The 12,825-nt window shown below is 42.6% G+C and overlaps 1 protein-coding gene across 12 annotated transcripts in view; it reads right to left on the bottom strand.

The window, feature by feature from the left end:
• Nucleotides 1-808: 808 nt before the first annotated feature.
• WDFY3 (WD repeat and FYVE domain containing 3) overlaps nucleotides 809-12,825 on the bottom strand; it is a 230,262-nt gene continuing 218,245 nt past the window's right edge. For all 12 annotated transcript variants that reach the window (XM_069978200.1, XM_069978202.1, XM_069978204.1 and 9 more), the window contains 7 exons: nucleotides 12,081-12,260; nucleotides 11,261-11,443; nucleotides 9,915-10,011; nucleotides 9,456-9,788; nucleotides 8,271-8,382; nucleotides 5,499-5,696; nucleotides 809-4,050 (listed from right to left, as the gene is read on the bottom strand). In XM_069978200.1, coding sequence (XP_069834301.1) covers nucleotides 3,930-4,050; nucleotides 5,499-5,696; nucleotides 8,271-8,382; nucleotides 9,456-9,788; nucleotides 9,915-10,011; nucleotides 11,261-11,443; nucleotides 12,081-12,260 — 1,224 coding nt within the window. In that variant the 3' untranslated portion in view covers nucleotides 809-3,929. The remainder of the gene's footprint in view (nucleotides 4,051-5,498; nucleotides 5,697-8,270; nucleotides 8,383-9,455; nucleotides 9,789-9,914; nucleotides 10,012-11,260; nucleotides 11,444-12,080; nucleotides 12,261-12,825) is intronic.

A 12,825-nucleotide genomic window follows, 5' to 3' on the forward strand; every position in this document is an offset into this window, starting at 1 on the left:
GCGTCCTTGAGATTTCCTTATCTCTACTAATGTGTGCGGCTAGCTTTATAGTCCTTTAGCCTGCAGAATATCTAGAAGGAGCAGTCCCTTCAAGTTCTGCCTGAACATACATACTTCCAAAATGTTAGTTTTTTTATTTATTTATTTTTTTAAGAGACCAAAGTAACTTTAGTAAATGTAAGCACAAACATGAGGGAAACAAAGTATAGATCTATTTTTTCAGTTGGCTTTTTAGAAAAACAAAACTATAACAAGCAATATTTGTTCTTTTGTCATGAAATGGTAAAAAAATTGCTGCTTTTTGGTGCCAGACATGTATGTAAACTAATTTAAGGAACACTTGAATATTATTTTTTAGGTTTGATTCTTGTACATATTTATTTTCTTTGTGTTTATATGAAAATTAAAGTATATTATACCTCACTTCTCTTTGTCCTAGTTATGTCGTCTTTCAGAATAAATGTAAAAAAGGTGTAAAGTCTCCAAAATAGTAATAGTTGTGAATAACGTTACTTTGAAAAAAAAAAAAAAAAAGCATATGCTAATCTGAAAATACACAGAAAATGTAGCATATGCTAAGTGTGAATGAGGCCTAACAATTATCCCTTTAGGGTGCGTTCACACGTACAGAATCCACAGCAGATCTGCAATAGATTTGATGGTGCAGATTTGATGCTGTGTTCAGTTATTTAGATGAAACCTGCTGCGGATCTGCAGCAGAAAATCTGCTGTGGATCCGGTACGTGTGAACGTACCCTTACACAAATTTCTAAAATCAAATTGGATGGAAAAAAAAGACTCAAAGCCATTGTATTGGTGGTAAATAGCAGGTATTTATTCATAATGAAAAAAAAATTAACTTAAGTACCTGACCTATTGCATTTAGTCATGTATTGTAATCGTGTTACTCTATGTTCTTGACTTTGAGACAAATATACAATAAACATTCATATATTACAGACCGCACGCTAGTTTCTCCAGGCCGTGAACATTTAACCACCAAAAAAAAACATATACCGAATTCTGTAATACAGTACAAAATTCCTCTCTCCGGTCATCGCCAGCTATTGCCGAACAACTTCTGCTGCCATATAAATAACATGGCTGTCTGTAAGGCCGTACAAGTTAATAAACAGAACAAAATAAAATATACATTGCACTGACACAAAAAGTCAGCTGTGTTAATTACTCATGCAACAAGTAACAAAACTTGCTGAAATGAAAAATACTTCCTAAAAATTTTTTTTTGCTTCTTTTCACTGCATAAATATTTTTTTTTTATACACAGTTTTTTTTGTTTATTATGAATCCAAATGAGTGTCAAAATAATACAGAACACAAATAAAAATTTGGCTACTACTGCTATGTTACATAAAGGTGCAAAATAATTAATCGATAGTGTTTCTATAGGACTAAGGCGAGCGTCTTACAATGCCTGTTCTATTGGAAAGCATGACAGTACAATTAGATTACATCTTACAAATATACTGGAGGATACAAGGGTCTAAAAGTATTGGAGTCTCTTTCCATAATTTCCAAATTATATATATATATTTATTATGAGAGTCAGAAATGGGCCATCATATGTATACATTTTTCCAGCAGGATACAAAATAACATTTGATTCCCTTCCTTCCCGCTATAGTTCATGCATCTGTAAAAGAACCACTGAGGGCTTTTTAGTAACACTGCTCAAAGGCATATCACCCAATATGTACATACAAAACTGGAATAGAGAGAGTCTCCATCCCTGGTCCTTATTAAGCCAAACCCCTTTAGAATAGGAAAGCGGAATCTTAACAAGTAAACAGGATGGCTTTTTGGGGGTGGGGTGCACAAAAATATACATAAACCATCATCTTGTCTAGTGCAAACCTGGCAAATAAAGCAAATTTCCGATTTGTTCCATTCAGCGGCAATTTACACCTTTGAGCAATGTTGGGAGTTACTCTTAAGACTGAGAAATAATGTGGAGTTTTTAATTATTACAATTACAAAACATAATTGCTAAGAAATCCTGCGCTGCAGACCCAGGGAGTCGAGGAGTATTACCACCATCATTTATCAACCATAGTAAGGAATTGGGCCACCGAAACTGTATGTTGGGAAATAAGAGTCCGCACTTAGTGGTCCCTAAAGACGGACGATGTGCTACAGAATGGAATTCAGAGTTTTCCATCTTTAAATCTTCGCCCTACCGTAGGGTGAAGAGTTAAACCGTTTTAGTATGATAATACCAGGAGTTCCAAATTCTGGTCCGTGTAATAGGCTGTAATTACGTAACGTGTGAATGCCCCCTAAGTTGGTTGCCATGATTTGATTTGTTTTCTGTAATATCAGTTTAGGGAGGGGGATAAACAATTTGATAGCACATTTATTACAGGAGTGAGTATTACATGATTACGTCTCGTACGCCACTGAGAATAACTGTAGGCCAAACTAACCAGTTTTAGCATCAGAGTGGGAACTGTTTAAAGGGGCCGCTATCCATTTGACTTAACGCTTCCTCACTAACATGAGATTAGATAATGAGGCTTCAGGTAAAAAAAAAATTATAATAAATAATGCTAAAAATAGACTAAAATATGAAGCTGATCCATTGTATTGCTTAAATGGGGGGACCTCATTTTTGCAGTTTTCTATAGTAAGCACAGGCCTCCACACATCAGTACAGTGAACGCATCTCCGCAGCAATAGTCATAATCAACATTCCCTTTACGGACAGGAGTTAAAATTCATAGAATTTCATTTAAAAAAATGGTATGTGCCTTTATTTAAAAAAAAAAAATGCCCTGTGCTGCAACACACACATCTATGCCACAGATCGACTGTATTCACTAAGAAATGAAGAGAACGAGAGACTTTGTGCTATGCATGGAACGGATCAGCCATGCAACCTGATATATATATATATATATACAATCCATTATTCCTATGCCACTGCGACTGATTATGGCTTGTGAGCGTCATTACAACCGATGCCACTATACTGCCACACCACGATGTACGCTGCCTCTACAACCGGACACGATTAACCACAGACCTTCACCCTTTTTTCCCCCCATGCAGTTAGGCTGGGCTGTGTCTCTATACGTGAAGGAGGTAACACAACACTGGTGTATTCCCAACTTTGTTCTTCTTGACATCACAAGACATTTCGCAGACGTAGGTTGAGTGTGTGCAGTTTTAATATCAGAGTGCACAACCCCAGAACCCCCAAAACATGCACAGAATTTATGCTAAAACCTATTAAATGGATTGAGAGCTACTGAATCTGAATTTAAGTGCCGTTTGGTTGGCCACTGCGGTATGGATTGGTGTCGAACCAAAGCGAATAAATCCCAGTGATGTGTTTTTTTTAGGCAAGGTTCAGCTGCGAGAGCGGAGGTAAAAGAGATGCCTTACGAATACATACATGGATGATGTAGAGCAAAACGACAGTACGAACAAAAAGTATATTGGTGATCTATTACTTGAGTTCCTTTCTGAAGACTTAGTCCCAATGTAACAGGCAAGTTAAACTGGAGATTTTCATAAAAAGGCCAATATTTTATTTACAATAAACTGTACACGACTTCGAGTCATTTCTTCGTAAGCGGCTTATTTGTCCGAAAAGCTATCTATTGGGTTACTGTGCCGAGGGGACTGCTCTACAAAACAAAGACAACGTAGTATGGGAGCTGTTGGTTGGACGCTTTCTTCAGCCGGCAGATGTAGCAGCAGGACTAGAATATAGAGAAGCTCACCATCGAATCAGTGATTAAATTCAGTGTAAAGTCCTTAGTGAGCCAAGTGATCCCTTCTTGCCGTGTTCAGAACACAAAACAAAGTTGCATGTAAACTGATTTTTTTTTTACGGTCCAAACCCTTTGGAAAGAATGGTTACAGCACAAAGTGGAGTTTTCTTAGTGGAGTGTCTAGAAGCCCATCTAGTTCCTTGAAGACTCCTCAGAGCCCCGCTCATGCTGTAAATTGTAGTAACAGTTCTGACATACTCTCACTGGGGAAGAGATCTTCAGGCGCTTAATTTCTGACTGGAATCGACTGCACCTAAAGATGGGGACAAAAACAGAGGTGAGAGGTTATCATCATGAGGCAAGAGAGAATTATTATTAATATTATTATTAAAAAAGCAAAGAGAAACATTTAATTCTGTGTTAGTGAAGACTTCAGAAGAGAAGGATTTAGGAGTAATCATCTCTGACAGCCTTAACTGGGCAGCTTTGCTAGAGGTATAACCAATAGGAAGATTGCAAAAAACAGAGTGGAGCCTCATTTAAGAGTCTCGAAACACAGGACTAGCCATGTATCCCTCTGGAAAGGGCCAAGCCAAGGGGTGATTCCTGTAGGGAAACCACAAAAACCACCATATTAAGTGGCCCTATAAGTCAATGTAATGACAAGGGAAAAACCAAGGCCATGTATCCATCCACAGACAGCTGTTTTAGGGTGTTGCCCCTCATCAGTGTGGAGCAGGATTCTGGTTAGGTGGGAGCAATGGTTAGTAGAGCCATATGGGAAACAAATCACTGATCTCAGGAAGACCAGTCAAAGATAACACCACTGGCTGCTGGCTAAAGTGCTTTCCCAGGGAGAAATGCACCTAGGATTTCACTGTATTGAGCGCTTTAGCCAGCAGCAGACATTGTTTTCTTTGGCTGGTCTCCCTGAGATCAGTGATCTGTTTCCAATAGGTAGACTGTAATCCCACTGTACAAAGCTCTAGTGAGACAACATCTGGAATACTGTGTCCAGACCGCACCTATTAAAAGATATTAATAAAATAAAACGGTTACAAAAAATCGCTTTGATAATGTACTATTACATTATCTGGCTTCCAATAAAACCGATCCATTATGCTATATAAGTGGTGTCTGTCTAGCAGCACAATCACATATAGGTGCATCCTGACCAATTTTCAATTTTTTGTTGTTTTTTTTCCTCTTCTTTGTCTCAACTGATCAGAACTGGTGCTGGACTAGTCAAGAAGTCAGATCTAGGAACGCTACAATAAATAAATGTTGGCAAGCCTAACAAACCACTACAAGAGTTTATGTTACCCTGGAAAGAGAATGGAATTTCGAAGGGTTTTTCCCATCAGTGGCATAACTAGAAAGGGCTGGGCCCCATAGCAAACTTTTGATTGGGCCCCCCTCCCACTGCAGATAATCCCCCTGTTTGCTAGTCTTCCGCCAAGTAGATAGCATATGTTAGGCATCTCCCCTTGTATCCCCCTACAGTAGATAGTGCCCCCCATGGCAGACATCGCCCATAGTGTCCTCCAAAATAGTCATCTCCAATAGTATCCTACCCTCCCCAGTACGTAGTGTCCCTCATGGTAGGCATCTTCCTTGGTAGTATGATGACAGCTCAGTAGGCCCAGTGTATTGCAGGAATGGCCCCCTGATACAGTGGACCCCATAGCTGCTGCTTTGGCTGCTACAGTGGTAGTTACGCCCCTGTTTCTCATACTTTCTAGCAGTAGGACAAATACTTACTTTTGGCAAAAAAGCTGCCCGCAGTTTCTGCAATGGTGTCTCCTCTCAGTCAGGGAAAACCTCACAGCACATCCTGAACAACTGTCCATCCCTTCATCCTTTACCCAGTGGTCAGCAGCAGATCGTCCTGGCTGATCACTTACTGACCAGCTGAACACTCGTCCTCTGCTGTCTCCAACCAGGATCCTGCTGTGATCCCTGCAGAAGAACACACAATGTAAGCGATCAAACAGTTAAGCTATAAATTAGAGATGAGCGAACCTGCTGAGGTTCGGGTATGTACAAACCGGAACGATCGGCTTTTGAATCCTGATGTCTGAAGAAGGTGAACGCAGCCTAAGGACTGCTTGGAAAATATAGATACAGCCTATGGTTGGTTCACTCATCTCTACTAAGAAGGGTTTAACAGAGAAAAAACGCTTCTTATAGTATAAGGACACCTTCATAAGCAGCAGTAAAAAATGCAGCAGTGTACCCAATGTACTATAGACTAAAAATAAACAACCTAAATATTGAACGTGCGAAAATGTAATATTAAACTATAATGTGACATCAACTCAATGGAATACAGCCAGAAAGGAGCCTGCATGGTCAAGCCAGACTGTCCATTTCCAACTTAATTTTTGCTGTCAAAACAGTAAGGATTAGGGATGAACCTTGAGCAAACTTGAGTTAGTCCGAACCCGAACACTCTCCATTTGATTACCGGTTGCTAAAAAAGTTGGATGCAGCCTTATGGGCTCAATAAGCGAGTGCCAATCTAAAAGATCTGCCCTCGCTTACAGAAAGTCATTGGGCCATGTAATAGGCTGCCTGGAAAACATGGATACAGTCATAGGCCATAGGCTATATCCATGTTTTCCAGGACTCCCTAAGGCTGCATGCAACTTCTTCAGCCACCGATAATAAAATGTAGAGTGTTCAGGTTCAGACTAACCCAAGTGTGCTTGAGGTTCGCTAATTTCTACTAAGGATAGATGAAGATGTGCAAGTAGGGCTGGGTGATTAATCAAATTAATTGGCCTAGATTTTAAAGGGAACCAATCACCCCGAAAATCAATGTAAAGACAAGGATATGTGCTGATAGATCACCCAGCACACTTCCCAAATATGCCCCTGTAACCTCTGTGCCCCCCTCAATTAGACAGTAATCTTACTTTCTTCTTGTCACGCGCTGTATGTAAATTTTTGCTAACTAGTCCGGGTGGGCGTATGTAGTCCTGGTGGGCGTATGTAGTCACGGTCCGTGGGCGTATCTACTCACGGTCCGGGGGCGTATGTAGTCGCGGTCTTCGGCTGTAATCACGCCCAGAGGGGCGTGATTCGGCGGCTTGCGGTCCAGTGACGTCATCCGGCGGCTTGCGTTCCGCGTCGCGGCCGCGCCGACGTGTTCGGGAACCCGCGCATGCGCAGTACGTCAGCGTCGTCTCCCGCCGTACTGCACATGCGCGGGTTCCCGAACACGTCAGCGCGGCCGCGACGCGGAACGCAAGCCGCCGGATGACGTCACTGGACCGCAAGCCGCCGAATCACACCCCTCTGGGCGTGATTACAGCCGAAGACCGCGACTACATACGCCCCCGGACCGTGAGTAGATACGCCCACGGACCGTGACTACATACGCCCACCAGGACTACATACGCCCACCCGGACTAGTTAGCAAAAATTTACATACAGCGCGTGACAAGAAGAAAGTAAGATTACTGTCTCATTGAGGGGGGCACAGAGGTTACAGGGGCATATTTGGGAAGTGTGCTGGGTGATCTATCAGCACATATCCTTGTCTTTACATCGATTTTCGGGGTGATTGGTTCCCTTTAAGAATCGATTTCAATTCCTATGAAAATTGTAAATTCGATTTTCAAGGAAAAAAAAAAAAGAGCTCCGACCTGCAGGGGGAGAAGTGGTGCTGCTCCTCCTGCAGGTCAGAGCAGGACCGCCTGCTCGCACCCGGAGCACCACCGCCACCCGCCCGCACCCAGAGTAGCCTACCCTCACCCGGAGCACTGGAGCCGTCACCACCGCCCGCACCCACCGGCCAAGATGCTCGCACAGACGGGGAGCGGCTCCTTAGAGCACCGGAGACATGGAGGTGGTGCCCGCTTCATGGTGTGAGTAGTGGTGCTAGTCAGTGCAGTCAGTACTGCAAGACTACTCTACTACCCCCAAAACTACTCCCATACTGCTCTACTACTACCCCAATACTGCTCTACTGCTACTAATACTGCTCTACTGCTTGTACTACCATTGCTGCTACTACTACCCCCAATACTGCTCTACTAATACCCCCAATACTGCTCTACTACTACCCCCACTCCTGATACTACTGCTGCTACTACTACGCCCACTACTGCTACACCCCTTATCTACTACTACACCCCTAATCGACTATGCCTCTACTACTACACCCTAAATAAAATAAATCAAAAATAAATAAAATAAAATCGAGAAATTTTTTTTTTTACCCCGGATATTTTACGATATTTTATTTTTTGGCCATATCACCCATCCCTATGTGCAAGTAAATTCCGAATGAGCATTGTACAAACTCATGGAGGTGCAATGTCTCGCTGATGAAAGATGCCGTAGTTTGTAGGTGCTAAATCCAATGCACATCACCAGCTATTGCAATGTGTGAGCCCCACTTCAGGTGTCTTTTAGATGACTGTATATGAGAAATATAATCCCTCATGTCACAACGCTACTGGTTACATCTACATAGCTAAAGCAAAGACTGTTATAGAACGCATCATCAGTTTTCCCAGCACTTACTTGGATATCCCCAGTGCTGTGATCTCTGCAGGGTGAGCATTGTCTTTCCGATCAAATGCAGTGTGCATAGTAAGCTTACTCCTAAATACTAGCTGCCGCTCCCACCTGTATCCTGAAATAAAGCAAAGAAGTCTGCAAATCAGAATGAAGCCTTACACAGACTATCAGCCTGTCATGTGTCACACTATTATATAAGTAAGGTCTGGTCACATATCCGGCGCTTCTGTCAGATTCATAAATGTCATATCTGACGGGAAGAATAGCGCAGCATGCAGCATTGTGAAAGTGATGGACCCTATTATAAGTCAGTAAGTGCTTGATAGCAATAGCCGAATGTACATGTCTTCCTAGTGCTGTCTATCTGTAATGAAGCAGCAAAAGCAGGAATCTAGCAAGATGCCCCGCATATGACAATCTGTAGTCAAGTGGATCCATAGCGGACTACAAGCTGCTGTAACCGCTGCTATCTAAAGCTGATGGGAGCCAGCTGCTGGAATGTTCCACTATTACTACTGGCATATTATTAAGTGACTGCTTCATTCCCCCCTGCCCTGCAGCAGTCACATGCAGTCCGCAGCAGGCACATGCATCAATAACAGCTGATCTCCAGGGCTTAGAAAACCTGAATCAGGGGATCACCTGACTGCTGGGCTGGCATCCATTTAGAACCAATTTAAAAGAAATAAATCTGCAGTCACCTTTATCGTATATTAAAGGGGCACTCCGAGGATTTTTTTCCCCAACTCAACTAGTACCAGAAAGTTATATATATTTGTAATTTGCTTCTATATCTCAAGTCTTTCAGTACTTATCAGCTGCTTTATGTTCTGCAGAAAGTGGTGTATTTGTTCTAGTCTGACACTGGATGGTTCCTGTCACGGACAGAGGTGGCAGCAGAGAATACTGTGTCGGACTGGAAAGAAAATGCCACTTCCTGTAGGGCATACTTCAGCTGATAAGTAATGGAAGACTAAGTAATTTATAGAGCCATTTAACTTTCTGACACCAGTTGATTTGAAAGAAAAAAAAATATATAAAATAAATCTATCTATATATCATAGAGTTCACAGCCTATTCCAATGGCTTTAGTAGGGTCGGGACTGTTCCCCCAGGAAAATACTCATGGTAGGAGAATAAAGGAACAGCTGTCTCCTACGGACAGTGTATCATATTAGTTCCTCTTACCAGTTTTCAGTTTGTTATAGTGTCGGCTTTCAGGTTGGGTTGTTGAGCTGCCACTCTGGACCTGTGGGAACTGCACCTTTGATTGACCTTCAGAATAATTTACAAAGACGAAGCCATCTTTTTCATCTAAACTCAGCTGATCTGACCAGCGTCTGGAATCATCAGAGCTGCTGTCTGCTGACCATGCTGCTAAGCCGGCTCTGGCAGACGATGCCCTGGTCCTGGGAGTGACATTGCTAGGCTGGCTCTGGCCGTCCTTTACTCTGGTGTCTTGGCTGGAGCTCTGATCTTCCACATCCGAGTCGCTGCTGTCATCTTCCTGAGCTTCATGTCCTGCGTTTTGTTACACAAAGAAAACACCACATAACTGCAATGAGCAGTAATAGCTACAGAAAATGCAGAATAAAGAACAAAAATAAAATCACAAGGACATTGAAAATGGTGAGCGGGTCCCAATACCTATTTGTGTTTCTGAGCAGTCATCCGGCATTTCCAAGGTATCAACCGGCTCTGGTGCTGGCGTCTCTGGCACTTGTAAAAACTCCATTCTCCAAAACTAGAATAAAAAGTAACATTGTGGGGTTCTGTGCCAGCTAAATACAACGTATTGCAACTCTCTTCTATATAACATATAGTAAAATGTATTACAGTACACTATAATAAACCAGGACAGCTGACATAAAACATGCTTAACACGCTCATCTGTAATAAAGGGGTATTCCACTCAAACATAACTTTCCATATGTTGCTACCCATAGTGAGACTAACAATTCATTCTATACTTATTATTTATTTAGTCTCCTTCCTCCAGTTCTGAGCTGCTGCTTTCTGCTGAAGACACAAAAATCTGTGTGTGAGCTTTTCTCTCAGTCTCCCCCTTATCACCGCTGTCCTTCTGAGATGGTTGATGTAAACAAGTCCCTGGCAGGCTGTATCTGCAACTTTGTAGCTTCTATGTAATGCTGGGAGGGTTAAAGGGGTAGTGCGGCGGTAAAAAATTATTCACAGAATAACACACATTACAAAGTTATACAACTGTGAATGTCTGTGAATGGCCCCCTTCCCCGTGTCCCACCACCCCCACCCGTGTACCCGGAAGTGTAGTGCTTTATACATACCGGATCCGTGCCGACACGCGTCCGCCATCTTGTGCCAAACGTCATCTTCGGCCGGCCGGCCCGAACACCTCCGATCTTCCAGAGTGCTGGCCGTGTCATCAGCTGCTCAGCCGCGATTGGCTGAGCATAACTGTGCTCGGCCAATCGCGGCTCAGCACACGGGTACACGGGTGGGGGTGGTGGGACACGGGGAAGGGGGCCATTCACAGACATAACATACATTACAAAGTTGTATAACTTTGTAATGTGTGTTATTCTGTGAATAATTTTTTACCGCCGCACTACCCCTTTAATCCAAGGTCAAGTTGCTAATGAACTCACTGTGATTATCCCTCTGGGCATCACAGAGTTGCAGATAGGGACTTGTTTACATCAGATGTCTCAGAAGGTAGGGGGGAAGAGGGAAAGATGGAGAGAAAAGCTCACACACATTTTTTTGTGTCTTACACAGAAAGCAGCATCTTAGAACTGGGGGGAGGAGACTGAATAGACAATAACAAGTACGGAAGGAATTGTTAGTCTCACCATGGGCAGCAACATAAAGTATAACCTTGAACACACGTAATATGAGGTTAGAAAAAAATAAAAAAAAAAGAGCACACTCTTGTCCGTGGACCCATGTCTGGTAGTGCAGTATATACCTGCATTCACTACAAGTCCTATAAACACTAGTATGTCTTCACTTACGCGCACAACTCCATCTGAATGTCCGGTGACAAAAACATTTTGTGTGTCCCATTCATTCATTTCAGAGAGGCAGCAGCATAGAATCTGTTGGCTCCTCCCGGTGAATGTATTCACGCTGACAATAGGGTTACCATTTATGCTCCAGACATGAATGTAAGTACCAGCACAGGACACAATGTCGCCCTAGAACAGAGTAACAGCACAGTACAGTGGTTAGTCATGTTTTAGCTCATATTTCCTTGTATGATATCGGAATAATATGTCAGAACTAGACATGAGCGTGATTCAAGTGATTCTGATCAATCAGCATTTGATTATTGGTGGTTGAAGTAGTTGGATGCAGCCCTAGGGAGTCCTGGAAAACATGGATACAGCCATAGGCCATAACCATGTTTTGCAGGACTCTCTAGGGCTGCATCCAACTTCTACAGCCACTGGTAATCACATGCTGAGCGTTCACATTTGGATGAACTCGATCATGCTCAAGTTTCACTCATCTCTAGATCTTTTTTCATCAATTGCTGTGGATGACATTTTTATTTTTATGCATACTATTAATATATACACAATATATTCCATGGGATAATGCCACCCAAAATTAAGCAGTAAGAATGGGTTCACATCCGCTTTGATCCGTTTTTTTTTTATAACGGAAGTCAATAGAAAAACGAATGCACACAGTTGCATCCGTTTTTTCCATCCCTTCTTTGCAAAAAACGAATTGAAAAAACGAATTGCAAAAACATAGTGTGAAGCCAGCCTTACAGTTCTGTATCTTCATTTACTGGTTTTCCATTCACTGCAACTAATGGACACTCACCGTTAATTCATTTATACAGAGAGCCGACACAGGAGCTCTGTGACCACGTAATTGTGTCACAAAAGAAAGCTTGTTCAGGTCCCAGATGATGCACGTGCGGTCACGTGATCCACTGACAACTATGTGATAGGCCAATGAAGCAGTCAGACATGTCACAGTGTCTGTGTGTCCAATCAGCGCCTGCGAGCCAAAACAGAAAGGAATATCATCAGCATGTTCATCTTGTAGCGCTGGCTGCAGAAGTTGGATGAAGCCCTAAGGCTGCCTGGAAAATATGAATATAGCCATAGACTGTAGCTATGTTTCCAGGACTCCCTAGGGCTGCATCCAACTTCAGCAGCCACCACTAATCAAATGTCGCACGCTCAGGTCTAGATGGACCCGAACATGCACAAGGTTTGCTCATCGCTAGTCTCCATAGCTCCCATCTCTAGTGCGAGACCCAGCATAATGTAAGTCTATGGCACTGGGTCTTACCTTGGAGACGAGAGCTGTGGAGATGCAGCGGGAAGCTCATCTTATAAGGTACTGATAGATGTGACAGGCAGAGCAGGTGCTTTGAAGCCTATTCCAGAGCCAAATTCAAGATTTACATTAGAGAAATCACTAACATGCAGAGTGCTGCACAATAGTAACTTTTCACTAAACTGACCCTCTCCACTAGAGATACACTTTACACTTTCTATGATGATCCCATCTACACATCTTCTGTTATGGGAGGTGGTCAACAGCCTGGGTGTTGTTG

This window comes from Dendropsophus ebraccatus, chromosome 7 (assembly GCF_027789765.1).
Source record: "Dendropsophus ebraccatus isolate aDenEbr1 chromosome 7, aDenEbr1.pat, whole genome shotgun sequence".
NCBI lineage: Eukaryota > Metazoa > Chordata > Amphibia > Anura > Hylidae > Dendropsophus > Dendropsophus ebraccatus.